The sequence below is a fragment of the Poecilia mexicana genome, unplaced genomic scaffold (genome assembly GCF_051168715.1).
Source record: "Poecilia mexicana isolate PSO_F unplaced genomic scaffold, ASM5116871v1 scaffold_2, whole genome shotgun sequence".
Lineage (NCBI taxonomy): Eukaryota > Metazoa > Chordata > Actinopteri > Cyprinodontiformes > Poeciliidae > Poecilia > Poecilia mexicana.
Window position 1 is genome coordinate 51,095,296 of NW_028263371.1, and position 17,655 is coordinate 51,112,950.

At 36.5% G+C, this 17,655-nt stretch overlaps 4 protein-coding genes across 5 annotated transcripts in view; all 4 read left to right on the forward strand.

The window, feature by feature from the left end:
• Nucleotides 1-933, forward strand: LOC148160906 (olfactory receptor 11H6-like). Its single transcript, XM_088003980.1, has one exon. The coding sequence runs from the start codon at nt 1-3 to the stop codon at nt 931-933; it is 933 nt and encodes a 310-aa protein (XP_087860106.1).
• A 2,270-nt stretch (nt 934-3,203) lies between these two features.
• LOC106912914 (olfactory receptor 4C12-like) lies at nt 3,204-4,194 on the forward strand. The gene is made up of 2 exons (XM_088003981.1): nt 3,204-3,268; nt 3,446-4,194. Exons 1-2 carry the CDS (start codon nt 3,204-3,206, stop codon nt 4,131-4,133), a joined length of 753 nt encoding a protein of 250 aa, XP_087860107.1. The 3' UTR covers nt 4,134-4,194.
• Nucleotides 4,195-5,062: 868 nt separating this feature from the next.
• Nucleotides 5,063-6,682, forward strand: LOC106915988 (olfactory receptor 2AT4-like). The gene is made up of 3 exons (XM_088008384.1): nt 5,063-5,143; nt 5,794-6,463; nt 6,495-6,682. The coding sequence occupies exons 1-3, from the start codon at nt 5,063-5,065 to the stop codon at nt 6,647-6,649; spliced, it is 906 nt and encodes a 301-aa protein (XP_087864510.1). The 3' UTR covers nt 6,650-6,682.
• A 696-nt stretch (nt 6,683-7,378) lies between these two features.
• adarb1b (adenosine deaminase RNA specific B1b) overlaps nt 7,379-17,655 on the forward strand; it is a 129,155-nt gene continuing 118,878 nt past the window's right edge. For both annotated transcript variants that reach the window (XM_088002352.1, XM_088002357.1), the window contains exon 1: nt 7,379-7,808. The gene's annotated coding sequence lies outside the window, so the exon portion shown is untranslated. The remainder of the gene's footprint in view (nt 7,809-17,655) is intronic.

Here is a 17,655-nt window from a genome sequence, read left to right on the forward strand (position 1 = left end):
ATGGACAATGTTTCAGCTATTTCAATGTTTTTTCTCTCAGGTTTAAATGAGACAAGGAACTACAGATCAATTATTTTCTTTCTCACTTTTGTGTGTTACTTAATAATCATCCTTGCAAATGTTTGTGTTGTTCTGACCATAATCTTAAATAATGAGCTCCATGAACCAATGTATATTCTGCTCTGTGCTTTTTGCATGAATTCCCTTTATGGAACAGCAGGTTTCTATCCTAAATTTCTGTCAGATCTGCTCTCTCCTGTTCATGTCATCTCTTATTCAGGCTGCCTTCTGCAGGCTCAGGTGTTGTACTCCTTCGCCTGCAGTGATCTGTCCATCCTTGCCCTCATGGCGTATGACCGGTATCTGGCTATATGTCGACCACTGGAGTACCACTCTGTCATGTCGAAGCAGAGAGTCATCACTTTGGTTTGTCTTGCTTGGTTAACACCTTTCTTCATTATAGCTGTAAGCACCTTATTAGCATCAAGGCTGAAGTTATGCAGCCCATATTTAAACAGACTGATCTGTTTGAACTGGAGCATCGTTATGCTTGCTTGTTTTCCAGCTGAAACTATAATTAACAGCATCATTGGAAATATTACAATAGGTATTTATGTTCTTCACAGTGTTGTCATTGCGTGGTCCTACATGTTTCTCATCAAAACTTGTGTTGGTTCTTTAGAAAACAGGAGAAAGTTCATGCAAACATGCGTGCCACATTTGATCTCCTTGTTCACTTTTTCTGCAACTATACTTTTTGATGTCATATATATTCGATTTGAGTCCAAGAATTTACCACCAACTCTTAAATACTTTGTTTCAATTGAATTTCTCATCATTCCTCCTATAATGAATCCACTGATATATGGTTTCAAGTTGACAAAAATAAGAAACAAAATTCTAAATGTGGCATCTATGAAATGCAGTCTTTAAATGTCTGTTTTCCTTTCTCTTGTTAGAGTTCTTTCTTTTTTTTATTCCTTTAAGTTTAGCCATGTTTTCTCCTTTTTAGCTTATAGATAGTTTATGGTGATATTATGTAGGTAAAAATGTTATTGAAATGTTATATTCATTAAGTGAAACACATACACACAGACTGAAGTTTTCAAGTCTTTATTTCTGTTAATCATAGTTATTATGGTTATTTTCTGCTTGCAACCACTGAAAACACCTTTTAAATTGGAATATTACATCAGACAAATAAAAACTTTTTCAATGTAGAAATTTGTCTTAATGACATGTTTGTTTAGCACTTGCTTAAGGATTGTTATTTTAAAAAGGTACTTTTAATCTAGACTCATCCAAACCCAATTTATGATGTATTTATAATTATTAAGTGTTCTTTTTTCTTCATTTGTTCCTAACTCAGTAGATAATTGTTTTCAATATATTGTATAGAATGTAACCAGGCAATAGTTTGAATTATAACTGCAATATCTGTAATGCTCTTTTCCTCATACTTAGCCTTGTTTAGTATGAGGAATTTCCTTGTTTTTTTTTTGTTTGTTTTGTTTTTTGTTTGCTTTCATCACTTGGTGTTAATTTTGTGTATAAAATGTCCTCATCTATGGATAACGACTGATTAATCACACAAATGACAAACATTTGTAATATTCTACACAACTTATTTTATACAACTCAGTCTGTCAAATACTGTGTGCAGGCTGGCTGAAAAAAGCTTGTGTCAGCATTCTTTGATTTGTCAGATTCTCAAATATCTTATTACTCTGTTCAGTGATATTTAACTTCAGGAGCATCAAACTAAGTGTTTTTTTTGGGGTTTTTTTTAAATGATTTTAATCTTTTTTGTTCAATCCTCACTGATAATCCTGAACCACATTTAGCCTCCTGCAATGACAAAACACTTCAAAAAATGATGTAAATTTTGAGTGGGTTTGTTCCCCACTCGAAGTAAATATAACATATTAAAGAGACATGCATGCAACAATAAATGAGAAACTTATAATGGTGGATGAGGATTTTACAGTTTCCCACAGTCTGAGAGAGGCTGAAGAAGGACTGTGTACAAAAGTAGGGAAAAGACAGCATTTTACTTTATTAGCTTAATAAGCAGACAACATAACATGACAATGTTAGCTTATCTAATTATGGGTAAATATTGTGATTTAACAGAATATTTTGAGCCATATTTGGAGCTTTTGGTGCAATGGATGTTGGCAAATTATATTTTAGATGAAAAGGATGTTTGTCCAATTCTCTCTGTGAACAGAGCAGATACAGACTGCTAAAGAATCTTTTGTCTCTGAAGATACAGGTTACTATAGATTACATTATTTAGCAATGACAGAGGTGTGAAGTGCACATAGTTGAATGGTTTTGGTAATATAACCAGGAAGAAGAGTCAGTTTCTGACTATGGTGTAGCGATGAGGAGGTTGTGAGCCATATGGACAATATTTGGATGAGGTGCTGAGCGATTGCTTTGTTAACAAGCTGCGCGCTGAGGCTGTGCATCTTACTTTCACACGTGTGTCAAATTACCATGTCCAAAGAGCTTGCTTCAAATAATGCAGTGGAGTTTCCTGGACTCAGTGAATATCACCAAGAAAATCCCCTGAGAGAGAGAGATAGAGGAAAATAGAGAAGGAGAGAGAGGGAAAGAGAGAGAAAAAGAAATCAATCCAACGTTAAAGAGTAAACAGACAGGCCCAGTCGCTGAAGACTCTCCTCCTGACTGGAGTCAGACGGTTTTATTGACATTCCGTTTAGTGCAGCTCCATCTAGTGGATGCATAACGTAACTCCATCCTCTACTGTAGCGTCTATTCTATGCGCCTTATAATACCGTGCGGCTTATATATGAAAAAAAGTTTTAAAATAGGCCATTCGTTGAAGGTGCGCCTTATAGTGCGGAAAATATGGTAGATGAAATCATTTCTACAAATATGTGTGGAATCAGTGTAGAGATCTGTTTCCTCCAGAACTTTCTCACCTATCCTGTTTGGCCATCCTCTAAAACTGTTGTGCAGTCGTAGTACACTTCTTGGTCGTCTTCGAGATGATGATGTCTGCCCCTGTGGAATCAATTACAAGGCAGTAACCCTTCACCCAATGAATGAGCAACAGTGCATGAAAGAAAGTTTATTGGCTGATTTGAAATCCCATAGCTACTGTAGAAATTTTTCATTTCAAAAGAGAATCCCATAAAAGAGCTGGTTACAGAGCAGATCCACATGTCTTAACAATGAACAATGTTTCAGAAATTTCTCATTTTTTTCTCTCAGGTTTAAATGAGATAAGGAATTACCATTTAACTCTTTTCTTTCTCACTTTCTTGTGTTACGTTGTAATCATTCTTGTAAATGTTTGTGTCATTCTGACTATAATCTTGAATAATGAGCTCCATGAACCAATGTATATTTTTCTCTGTGCTATTTGCATGAATTCCCTTTATGGAACAGCAGGTTTCTATCCCAAATTTCTGTCAGATCTGCTCTCTCCTGTTCATGTCATCTCTTATTCAGGCTGCCTTCTACAGGCTCAGGTGTTGTACTCCTTCGCCTGCAGCGATCTGTCCATCCTTGCCCTCATGGCATATGACCGGTATCTGGCTATATGTCGACCACTGGAGTACCATTCTGTCATGTCGAAGCAGAGAGTCATCACTTTGGTTTGTTTTGCTTGGTCACTACCTTTCTGCATTATGGCTGTAAACACTATCCTTACATCTAGGTTGAAGCTATGCAGCCCATACATTAATCGAATTATCTGTTTGATCTGGAGCATTGTTATGCTTGCTTGTTTTCCATCTGAAACGACTGTTAACAGTGTAGTTGCTTATATTACGATATTAATTTACGTACTTCACTTTTTGTTAATTGTGTGGTCCTATCTTTTTCTCATCAAAACTTGTGTTGGTTCTTTAGAAAACAGGAGAAAGTTCATGCAAACATGTGTGCCACATTTGATCTCCTTGTGCACTTTTTCTCTAACTCTCCTTTTTGATGTTATATATATTCGATTCGGCTCTAAAGATTTACCTCAAACGATTAAAAACTTCATTAGTATAGAATTTCTCATCATTCCTCCTATAATGAATCCACTTATTTATGGGTTTAAGTTGACTAAAATAAGAAATAAAATTTTAAGTGTGGCCACTATGAAAATGAAATAATGCTTTTGTAAAAAAAAAAATAAATAAATAATAATAATAATAATAATAATAAGTCTTACCATTTTTGATAAAGTAATGTCTTGCCATTTTTAATCTGTCTTTTATTCATAAATACTCAATAATATTATATAGATTTACTTTTTAGAGGCAAAATAAAGAGTCCAGAATTATAACCATAATTTGTCTTTGTAAAGGCTGATGCAACAAGTTCTTCCTGTTAGTAATTTATATTGGTGTTAGAATCTGTTTTATGTGCAATGCATTTCTTGCTTTGTTTTATTGTTTTAATTAATACATTTCTCCAACTGTACATGTTTTGCATAAATGTAGATTTTTAATCTATCTTAATTTGGGGTCTACTTCATCTTTATATCTAATTTTAATTACATTCCACCCCTCTGCCTTTTTTTTTATTTAATATTATCAATCTAGATTTCAGAATCAATACATACAGCATAGATGTCTCTTCATCATTATCAATAGATATTTCCTTTCCTCAGTCGTTTTAACCAACATTGCCTCTGTAATTTTGGTCTTTCCCATGCTTAGCTTTGTTAGCTTAGTTTTGTTTTGATTTTTTTTATTTGTCATTATTTAAATTCATTCCCATTTTTATATCACATGAAACATTTTCTGTTGTGCTTTCTGTGTATGAAAACTCTTTAATAAAGAATGACTGATTAACTGAAAGATAGTTTTAATTGTACTAACTGGGACAGTGCACATTAATCAACACATCAACAATATGCCTGTATTAAAATATGCCATAATGAGCTCAAATTTACCAGCATAATTTCACCTATAATTTTAAGACAGATGCATTTATAAATTTGGTTATTCACCTCGGTATACAGCTGTCAGAGTTTGGGTTGGTTTTGCCGGTGTTCTTTTTCACTGTTGATGTCTCAAGTGGCCACTGGAGGGCAGAGATGAGCAGCAGAGCCGGCCCTAGGCATTTGGGCCCCCTAGGCAAATATGTGGTGCCCTCCCACCCCCAGCCAACTCATTTGGTTAATAAGAGAGGAATGCATGAGGAAAAGTAAAAATAAGAAACAGAAAATGTAAAAAGAACATTAAACATGAGAAGTCCGTAGGAAAAAACAAGATAAAAAAATAAAGGAGGTAATTAAAGAGACATAAATACATCTGTAAATTTCTAAAAAGAATTTGCATTTATTGGTGCATTTTAAGCCATTTATATATTTTTGATTTTATTTTTAATTCTGTCACTTTCTGTCATCAATATGTTGCCTAATTAATTCTGTTTTTGTGAACATGTCCTCTACCACTGCCGTCTCCCTGGGGTCAACCTAACCTGGAGAACTGGTCCACCTGTTAGCTCTGGCCGTTTTCCTGCTCTGTAATGTCATTGTAACCATCCTGCGTTCCCTCCTTCCTCATCTGTCTCCTCCTGTGGAATCAGCTGTGACTTTGTGAAGCATCCAACTTTCACCCAGTCACTGCTCTGCACTGAAAGAAAGAAGGGTTATTGGCTACTGACAGATTTCCTAAATTCAACAGAGAAGCAAGATTAGACATCGTCAGAGAGCTGGTTAAGGAGCAGAGACACGTTTCTGAACCAATTTTAACAATTTCAGTTATTTTTCTGTCAGGTTTAAATGAGATAAGATATATAGAGTAGCACAAAAAACTGAGAAAGAAAAGAGTAATCATCCTTGCAAATGTTTGTGTTGTTCTGACTATAATCTTGAATAATGAGCTCCATGAACCAATGTATATTCTGCTCTGTGCTTTTTGCATGAATTCCCTTTATGGAACAGCAGGTTTCTATCCTAAATTTCTGTCAGATCTGCTCTCTCCTGTTCATGTCATCTCTTATTCAGGCTGCCTTCTGCAGGCTCAGGTGTTGTACTCCTTCGCCTGCAGTGATCTGTCCATCCTTGCCCTCATGGCATATGACCGGTATCTGGCTATATGTCGACCACTGGAGTACCACTCTGTCATGTCGAAGCAGAGAGTCATCACTTTAGCCTGTCTTGCCTGGCTAACACCATTTTGCTTTATTGCTGTAAACACTATCCTTACATCTAGGTTGAAGCTATGCAATCCGGATTTAAACAGAATCATCTGTTTGAACTGGAGTATTGTTATGCTTGCTTGTTTTCCATCTGAAGCTACCCCCAAGAGCATAGCTGGATATTTCACAATAGCATTTGATGCACTTCACTTTTTGTTAATTGTGTGGTCCTACATATTTCTCATAAAAACCTGTGTAGGTTCCATAGAAAACAGGAGAAAGTTGTTCATGCAAACGTGTGTGTCACATTTGATCTCCTTGTTCACTTTTTCATTTACTCTCCTTTTTGTCGGAGAGTAATCAAAAGGAGATGGAGAGTATTTGATTTGGCTCAAAAGATTTATCTGAGACTTTTAAAAACTTTTTTTCTATAGAATTTCTTTTCATTCCTCCTATAATGAATCCACTTATTTATGGTTTCAAGTTGACAAAAATAAGAAAAAAAAATGTAAGTGTGGCTACTACGAAAATTAAATGACACTCCAGCAGTTTTTCACTTTGTAAAATTAAGTTTCTCACTCTTTTATGTTTTGTTTTGATAAAGTAACATTTTTTCTAGTAATTAATTAATGTTTTCACTGTTGTGCTTGTCCACAAGAGGTCCAACCTTGTTTTCTTTCTATTTTTATGTTTAAAATTCCACAAATGTTTTTCTTGCCTTTTGCTTTACTATATTTAGAAGTTCAAAAACAACAGTTGTGTATACAATTACATATACATAAAGTATAATCATATATCATAATTATAAGATGGCAGAAATTTTCTATTTTACTGTACATTCTAGCTGTAGTTTTATCAGGTTTTACCATCTCATTTCTATTGCTGTTGTTTATGCCAGTTGTTTGTATTTATAAATTTTAGTTTGTATTTATCTTGCTTGCATATTTATTTCTTTATTGATTTTTATTAGTAGTAATCTGAGTTTCCAAATTCTTATGTGGATTTTAAGAACCTGTAATATCTTCTCATTGCTATTAATACAGTTGTGGTTCCTATAAGTCCTATAAGTCAGTCAACCTAACATATTATCATATCTTTAACACAATTTTTAAAAATCATTTTAGATTGTTTTTCATTGCCTGTTATTTTTATTTGTATTGTACTTTTTGTGTATAAAAAGTACTTTGTCAATAAAAGCCGACTGATTGATTTACTATATAAATGAGAAATCAGTATATGTATCGCCTCATTATTGTCTCCTTATGGAACTTGCCTTACAGCCTGGAGAAAAACATACAAATATTTGTTTTATTTTTCATTTTCTTGATTATAAATTAAATAAAATATATATTATATTATTTTTGTACTATATTATTTTTTATTTTTTATTTTTTGGACTTTTTATTATTATTACTGCCAAAGCTTTTAGATTATTCCTGTAGAAACCTGTGCGGTCTCCCCACCACCAGGCGGCGGTAATGTCTCGCCCCCTCCCCTGCAGCAGAAGAAGCGGGCCGACAGCCGCCTCTGAACACCGCAGTGCATGCTACCGCTCAGCCTGCTCCTCTGTTCGCCTTTCTTCCACAGCAGCGACGACACGGAGGAAAACAGACGTCCTGTCTGTGATTTTTATCCCAAACACAGGAGGACTGCCCGCGTCCTGACAACCCTGCTCGCTCCCCTCCTGTCTGCCCGCAGTGAGTATCCTGGTTTTTGGTGTCATTTCGGGGCTGCAGTGGATGGAACATGGTTCCGGTGGTGTTTATATAATATTAGGTTGGTAATCCTCTATAGCAGCGGCTCAAAATAACACGAATGATTCACATAAAACATGCTCGTCTCTTCATGTAGGCACCGCAAATGAGCGGGATATATTTACAGCTTGTTGAGGGATTTTAAGTCTATTATAATTACCAATATTCAGATTATTATTATTTTTATTATTGCACTCCCCCATTCCCTCCACCTCCCTCCAGTTCTGCTCTGTCAGAGCCTGGAAAGGTCCGCTCTGGAGACCGCATCGTGTTCAATTAACGGGGATATGGGAGCATTAAAGCGGTGCTGCCTTCAATGCCGCAGTGTGTGCGGGGATGCTCTGCAGGTATGACCCGAAAAAAGCCTCCTCTCTTTATAAGTCCTTGGAGGACAAAAAAATAAATACATTAAAGTGTGAATACAGTGCAGGAATGTGGCAACGGCGCTTATTTTCAGACTGCGTTTTGTACTAGTGTAATAACAGTTTTATTACTATATTGGTGTGGTTTAATCAGATTATGGTGTCATTTATGCCTAGTTTCTCGTTCCAAGGAATAATTCCGAAATATTTAATCCACTTTGCCCTGTAAATGCAATTTTTGCAGATATTTTGGGAAATCATTTAAATGATCCAGTAACTCAGGTGACTCTGACCCAGAAGGACCTTTCTAATGACCCCTACTTGAAAGGACAAGCAGCCTGTGAATTGTTAAACATCAGATTCTTTCTGTTAATATCTCACGGTCAGTTGTCGGCAACAGATTTTATTTTTATCTACATTCTGTTGCTGAAGATTGACCAATTTTGGGAATTTTATTTCAGAAAAGCTTGCAGTTGTGAAGTATTCATGGACCAGTAACAAGGTAATAGGTATCGGTTTATTTCTTTTGGTAGTTTTTAGCATGTTGAAGTATTTTTGTTTAACTATTATCACAGAAATACATAAAAAAATGACCATTAATCAAACCAAAGTACCTCTGAACACCCTCCATCTGGTAGATACTTTTGTTATTAGAGCCATATAACTTTATTTCCTTACATTTGGCTATGAGTAGGCTACTTAAATATGTTCCTGGCTGTCACAATGAATATGAAAATAAATCGAAGCAGGACTGGTATAAAATACCCCATAGGAGATAACTGCTTTTTATTATTGGAAAGAGTCCGGCATGAAACGTCCACGACTGCATAGGGGCAAAATGCCAAAGGGAAGAAATGATCACTGTCTGTTAAAGTATGTTTAAAAAGTATAATCACAAAGTGATCCATGTCGTGCAGCTCTTGTGTCCCCATAGATGTCTGGGAACGGAATAAAATGGCAAATGCACAAAATGACCATAAGTCACCAATAGATGGCGACAGTGTCAGAAAAAAACTAATAGGTTTCAAAATTCCTATAGAGGGAACATTCTTAGCACGGCTAAAGTCGTTTCAGGCACCTGATTCTCTTACAAAAATCTTGTTTTCTTTGACTTCATTCCTAATTTCTTTTTAGTCGAAAATTTTTTTTTTATCACATCCTTGAAGTTTAAAAAGTCTGGACAATGTAAGATGAATGTGGAAAATCCCTTAAATGCGACTCCAGTATAGTTTCAATTTCTAGCGAAGAGAGGTCATATTTCACGTAACTTTGTGTATTTGCACTCAGAAAAATATGCTTTTTGTAGAAAACACCCGACACACTTCACAGAGAATACAAGAGAGAAAAAATGTTGAATGCTCATAGATCACTTCATCTGTTTACCTTTCAGTGAAATCCTTCATGCATGTGTTCCTCTGATATAATAATGAATTTAATCTTCCTTTCTGATCTCTTGCCTACATCTCAGCTGGATAGTTCAGCTGCTGATGTAGGTTACCGTGTAATGTTTGGCTTCCACCAAGCCTGACTTATTTCTTATAATCTTTTCAAAGTGGTCTGTAATCTTGTAAAGTGGTCTTAAGCCATAAGTCTCCTGTTTTTCTGGAGATCTAACACTTTTGTTTGACATTTTTCCCTCTTTTTTTGCTTCTGTCATCTTAAAGAAATTCAATTAGGCTTTAATGAAATGCTTAAGCTTACACACATCAGACCATTTAGCAAACAAACTACTGTTAAATTGGATGATTAGGAATTTTAATACCATCTACTTGTCACTGATTTGCAGATTCATTCATTCCTTTAGGAACATAGAAAAATGCAAAGGATAATAAAAGTACTAAATTTGCACCATAAAAAAGTGAAAAAGCGATAAAAATCTGAAACCTCGTCAAATGGTAAAGAAATATCAAAGAAAGTGAACAGAGTTTTCTCTGCTTTATATACTATTGATATCATCCATAAATTGCAAAAAACCCCGAAAAACAAATAAATACTTCCACACTTTCCCCCTCACTTACAAGAAAGACCTTTTTTTGTGTTTGGACATATTTCTAGTCTCTGCAGCTGCCATCCTTACTAAGATAAAATTATAATTAGCCTGCTACAAGTGGCATGTCTGTTAGGAAAGGTAGATCTAATTTAGAGAGAATGACATTCCACCTGATTTCATCACACTCCACCTGCAAGTCGGGGAACCAGTGAGTCTGGCTGATTGTTGTTATTATAGCTTCTAGCTGATTTTCTTCCTATTTTATGCTTTCAAGCGATGTTCCGATGGCTTAATGAGATACAATCTGAAGAAATGCTGAATCTCATTCCAGCGCATGCCTAGACCCAACCCTGATTAATCAGGTTTTTCTATGCCTCAGAAATTTATATGTCTATTGCTAGTTCTTTATTAAATATAAAGTTGTTAAGGCAGAGTATAATGAAATGTGAGTTGAAGCCAAGACTTTTTACAGCACTATACCTGCGTATGTCTTACTGGAGCTAGATGCAAGATGGATTTATGTTGTAATTATTAGAAACGTTTAATGTGTCTTCCAGGAGGGTTCTGTGTTTATTAAAACTGCAAATATGGAAACATTTCTGGCTTTTTAAAGTGCATTTTGAAGACTAGCTCTCAAAAGGAGGCTTTTTTTCCCTGACTACGAAGCTAAAAGTCCAGATTGCTTATTTGCTGAGTTAATTGAGTATTTAGCAGAAACTGGTTGCTACGGTCAGCTAAAACAGAGCACCGTCGAGGCAACCTTAGCAAAAACTGATCAAAGCTGACTGCACAAGACCTTACTCTATATTTTACAAAAAGACTGCTGCTCCTCTTGCTGAGGTGACACGTTTAAGAGAGGAGAAAACGGCTGAGATCACTCACTGGGGGTTTGGTGCCAAACTCAGCGATCAGCAGCGTTGGGTAAACGGACCCACGCAGCAAAAGAAAAGACTGCTAGTAAATTTTCAGTGAATGTCAGCGCACTCTGTCCATTCACTCTCCTGTATGTGAAACCCAGAGGGAGCACACGGGGTGGCCGTAACCTTCACACAACCCCATGTGGACATGGAAGTCTTTCTCATTGATCTATAGGTTCCCTGCTCTAACCCGTGGGCACTGTTGTGTAAACCCTGATGAGTGCACCACAGATCGTCAGGAAAAGCTATAAAAAGCTTTTCCTGAGAATTTGCATGCTGACGGCAGCTGATGGGGATAAACATTTGAGCTAAAACTCAAAGGGCTCAGCGTCAGTCCTTGCAGACGGGGTTCCTTTGCAGCCTGAAAAAGCAAGGGATCTTTTTTACTATCCATCCCTCCGTTTGTGTTTTTGTCTGTTTTTCCCTCAAAGCACTTTGAATTACTCTGAAGTTGATCCATCCATCCATCCATCCATCCACCCACCCACCCACCCACCCACCCATCCATCCATCCATCCATCCATCCATTTTGTTTCAAACAGTAATTAAAAATGTTATTATAAATTAGTTGTGTGTTTCAGTGGAAGGATAATTCATCAATAAAGTGTGTACAAAATATCTTAGTTTAATCCAAACCTCCATCAGGGAAAACCTTCTAAAAGTTTATTTTTTTAACTTTCTGGTTACAATGACTGTAACAAAGCCCTTAGTCTAAATCTTAAAATAAGCTTTGATCATTTTTTCACCAGGTCCCTAAAAGCTTTGATTCTGCCAAAGAGTGAGTTCAGATGTTTGCAGGTTCTATGAATACCTGCAAAAGGCCACATTTGGACAATTTGTCCCTTTGGTTCGACAATTGACTGCACGGCTGATGAGCCGCTGTTTGTAAGTGAAATAATTGAATGGACAGGGTGGATAAAATGAAGTGGCTCTGCATTCCTTCTCTCTGGACGCCTTTCCTGAATATGTTTTCTTTTCCCGGCAGAACCTGCAAAAACACATTAGAGTCTCGCCTAATTGTAAAATTGGTTTGACAAAGTTAAATTAATCAGACTTCCCTCGGTGTGACAGTGATTCTCCTGTGTGTCGTGCACAATCTCATGAAGAGTGGTTGAAAGGAAGAAACGGTATCCGTCTGCTGGGAGATAAATTACTTTCCAGAATGTGCTGTAATTGCAGAGGGGATTTCCTTGTGGCGATTGAACATTGTTTCACTTATTTTGGGAGGAAAAGGATTTTAAAGTTGTTTGAAATGAATGTTTCCTCATAGTGAAACCTTATCTCGCCTTATGCCGACCTCTTTTCCTGAAAAACTCCAGGCTTCCTGTTTTCTTCCGTCTGAATCAGCTGTTGACTTAGATGAACAGCAGCGACAGTCTTGGTGTGTTTTACCAGACACAGTTCGTGTGACACTCAGCAGCTTCCATGCATCTGATCTGCAGCTTTTTTCTGCTTCCATGTAAAAGTAAGGACAGTTTTTTTAAGCATTGATGTTATACTTGTTGCCTTAAGAGACATGGCAGAAGGAAGAATGTTGCAAAATTGAAAACCTGTTAAAAAACAGTACACTCAATTCAATACGTTCCAGAGCTTTATTTAAATAGTTTTTGCTAAGCTTTAGTTGTCATTCAGGCGGTCTTTAACTGTAGAATACTTTCAAATTCAGTAAATCATCACCCTCCTGCCTTCTCCACAATCAATACTTGCTAATTGCACTAGTAGAAGTATATCTTCTGATGTTTAATATGTCAGAAATTGTTTATGAGGGTCTAGAAAACTTCATCTAAGCTGTTTCTTTGCCAAAACAACAGTTGCAATGATGAGTGTTTGCAATGAGCAAAGAGACGTCAACACTGCCGTCCTCCCAACATTCACCGTGACGATAACATTTAACATGTTTTCCTAACACCATGCAGCCCTACATGACGCTGTGCATCGTGTCGAGACTTTGGGCTCCTCTTTTCAGTAAACATTGATCCAGAAGTCTTTATGTTTATGTTTTTTGACAGGTGAACTTTATGTCTATGTTCTTTGACAGGTGTAACCGTCACCTGCTTTTATAGAGCCGGTGACGGTTACAGTTGATCGGATACTCCAGGGCATTTGATTAGCAGTATCTAGCATAGCAGGTTTTACCTGAACTATTTGCATTTTTTCCAAAACATCAACAAGTTTATTAAGTAAAAAGTTCTGCATGATGCAGTAGATTTAGTAAAACTTAAAGTTATAATGCAGATTATCTGCAACCTCCTCAAATAAATAAAAATTTTAAAGTGTGGCATGTGAAATGTAGAAAAGCATTTTAAATGTATAGAACATGACTTACTGCTCAAACAGGCTGATGGCTGAATTTTCCAGCTGCTTGGCGTGAACACCAGCTCTGTTCATGGCTGACTGCTGACCTGACTCCACTTTAACAGGTAGCGCACCTGGCCGTCCGCATGCAGCCACATCATGCGTTTCTCCACCTCATGTTGGCTACACAACGATCTGCTCCACATTTCTTATCTGATTTAAACTCTGCTTTTTTTTTTTAGATTACATTTACATCAGTTTTCCAGTTACTTCTCCACTACGACCTCTCTTAGCTGCATTTGTTAACATTTGAGTTGCCTGTTTTGCTACACTTTTGTTGTTAGTCTATTCTCTGAATATGAAGCCTCTTCTCTTTATTTTGAAATACTTCATATTGAAAGCAAAAGATGAATAGTTTGGGTGAAAATAATGAGGAATAACAGTATATTTTGGATTTTTGTTCATAGCCACAAAAGGTTATGCTTTCAGTTTTGCCCAAATGAGTTCAGAAAAACATGAATTGAATTTGTAATACTATATAGTTTAATACTGCAAATATTGACTTTTTAAAAATAATTTGCACCGCCATGTTCATCTCGGTTACATGAAGGCTTGAATATTTTCTGCAGCATGTTTTTGTAAAGCAGGACAGATGAGGGCTGCAAGGGCCTTTTTCAATCAAAGGGTGACTACAAAGTGAAATGGTTCTTTTTCAACAAATCCATCTGGAGTCATCAGCTGAACTGAACCTATCATTGCAATAAATGAACAAAATTCTACAAGCACTTTGTCAGTGTGACAATCTGAAAATGTTTGTTCTAAATGAGCTCCAGGTCTTTGCCTCTGAGAGAGAGAGGCCACACACGACCTTGATGGTTCACATCTTGCCAGATACGAATGACTGACATGATTGCTGCATAGCAGAAACTGGAATTGAAATTGATTTTGAATGTATTTGTACATGATAGAATGAGTTCAATCAATCAGGTAGCCTATGTGCAACACTTATATCACATAACGGTTGATTGGGGCAGCTGTTTCTAATTAGTATGACAGTAAGGGATTCATAGAGACTGATGGAGGTGTAACTGGATGATGTAGAATGCAGTGTCCTTCAAACAAGGTGCTTTTCCGTAAAATGTCACGTTTTAATCTTGTTTAATTTGTCTTGTTATACCTTGATCTTATGAACATCCAACCTTTAATTTGAATTCAGTGAATTCAGTTGGAAAGGATCACATTTTGTTTGCTTTTTATACTTTGTACATCCACTATTTCCTTATTCCAAGCTCCAGTCATTTCACAAGGTTGTAGCTTACAGACAGAGGGATCTGTGAGCGTTCTTCTTTGCATAATCCTTATTGACTAACAGGATGTTGTGTCTGGTGAACCATTTATGATTTGGATGTATGTTTTAAACCATCAATAAATGTTGCATGGCAACCTATTTGTACCATCCTCCTCATTAAGGATGGGGACAAGATAAACGTGTCCTCGTCCAGCTTTATCATCATGGTTTAAATTTTAAATTGTTGCTCAGGCTGTTGATATGCACACATTTAGGCTTCTAGTCTTTTCTGATTTCTTCTTCTGCCTATGAACATATGATATGTTCTTTTGTCTTTATCATTTTGAAGAGTAATAAACTGGCTTCTGTGTTATGTCTTATTTGTATCCCACAGAGATGGAAAGTCTTGGATTACTCATTGAAATGGTCAAGTTTTTTCTAAATCTTCTAGTGGTATGAATAATTTGGTTCTTAACAGTGTTTGAAATGTCCTCTTATCACAACAAATGGGAAGAAAGTAAGTAAAATATATGCACCACAAGACAAAAGCAAATTACCTTTTGAAGATGTTTGTTGAAGCTGTCATTAACCATTATTATATTATCCATATACTGGCTGAGAGACTGTTCAGCTAATAAACATAAAAGCCAAGTAACGGTTTGCAAAAGCAGCCAAGAGAAGGGATTCTAATTGCTGAATACATGGTTTTTGTCATGACAAAATTAAAATGAAAGTGTTTGACCCTATTTGACCCTAAGTATTTGGTCATCGGTATATTTATTGGAAGTTTTCAACCTGAAGAACAGCAAAAATGAAGCACAAATTATAAAACAAAAAGCTTTAGTTGCATTTATTTTATGGAAATTGTTAAGGTTTTTGAATGACAACATAAATATTAATGTGGGATTTTCCGTTATGCTGTTGTAATACAATCTGAATTTATTTTGAGGGCTTTTTATAACTTCTACTGAGGGTCCATAAAGTCTTGAGGGCACTGTATAATTTAGATCAGCATGAATGTGTTTGTACTGCGTGGTAGCTTTTATTGATTTGAATCGGAAACTTTTCTGCAGAGCCACTTGTAAGTAAAGAGTTGAGTGTATAAATTTATCTATGGTGTGTTGCACAGATATAATGATGGCTTGCAGAACGCCGTGAGGCGAAAATCTCCTGTTGTGCCCTGGAATTCCTGATTGTGGTTGAATTTTGGCCTTTATATACTGCTAATGTACGACTAATATGCTTTATATGCGTCACTGTTCATATAAATTATAAAATTAGATTTGTTTTTAGTTGAGCTCAGTGGGAAAAATAAAAAAACGTATAAGGCGTCTCATTTCATCCTCGAAGTCCTCTACCTTTCAGTCATTCCTTTCTATACATCCTTTGCATTTCAAAAAAACAAACCGAATGTCTTGCATGTGCAGATCTGCCGAGGCATCTACTATTTTTTTTCCCTTCTCTGATTCTCAAACACTTGGTATATGTGGAACACATGGGAATATGGCTCTCTGTTTGATTCCTCACAAGTAGCTCTTGAAATAGGCTGTCAGTCAGCGTCAGAAATGAAGTGTGTTTATGGATATTCAGAGTGAAAAGCCTGCTGCCGTAACGTAGAGGGAGAGCTCTGCTGTTTTATTGAAAAGATACAAGCAGTAATGTCATATTTTCATGTGATTCCTTTAAGTGAGATTCAGAAAATTCTGTATTATGTTGTACACATGAAAACTAGCAGAATAGGCCCTTTTATAGTTCAGGCTGTTGTCCAGATAAATAAGAAAGATCTGATTCTTGTTATTTCTACCTCATGCTCCCGGTGAGCTGAGCGCTTGGTATCCCAACCTGTGGAGAATGATTGTCAAGCACAAGAGAAAGATATCGAATCTGTGTGCATGGACTGGACATTTTTGTGGATGACAAATTCATGCGAACTGACAGTTCTGATTTTGACATTGCTTTTTCTCCCCAAGTCAAGGTGAGTTGTTTGGGGCTCGCTTTGAAAGGATGTCAGATGTCTTTACTCTCAGAAGCGGTCGCAGTTTCACACAGCGCAATGACCACCCTGTCCTGTTTCTGTCGCTGCAGTTTTATGCAGTATCCAACCCGATTCCGCCCACGTCGAGAGCATGGCGTCCGAAGTGGAGATCAAAGTGGGAATGATGTGTTTAGGAGGGATTTCTGGCCTTCAGTCAAATAATATTTCAAGATTCAGGCTCTAATCTAACTATGAATCATATCAAATTTCCACACACAAACAGATTTTGCTCTAAGGTTATCGTAAAATTTGAAATTACTTATGTGGTGTAATCGAAAATACAAAAATAGACTGTTGTAAAGGTAAGCAATAAAACAATATAGACAGCACTGCAATACATTAAGGAAAAAGCAATAGAATAGAATAAAGCTGAACTTCCTGGAGGAAATGTACTGATGCCTAAAGATCACCAGAATGAGTTCCAGAGTGTCTGTTGATGAAATGATAAATTAGAAAACCATGCTTTTGCAAATTTGTTGTTGGTGCAGGAAGGTTGAGCTCCTTGGAAAAAGTAAATGGGAATTACCAATATACATCTTGGAACATTTAAAGGAAAACTGGCTTGTTGGGGTGTTTTGAAGTTTATAGTTCATTTTTATTTTTATTCTTTTATTCTTACAATTTTTTTCCCAAATTCTCCTGACTGCAAGTTGCTTCAGATAGAAGCTGACCACCCTTATTAAAATTAATCCGCATAGGGAAGTTGGACATCCTGCTTTCTGTCATGCCAGCTTCAGATGATGAACAGCTGATCCTGGCCATGATGAGGGCATGCGGTCCACAGGGAGAAATAAAGTCAAACTGTGCAGTACGAAGCAAAAAAAAAAAGCCTGAATATTTTTAATTCATCCCTTCAACCCAGTGATGAGCAATCCTGACTAAATGACTGCTGGGGTTCAGAGT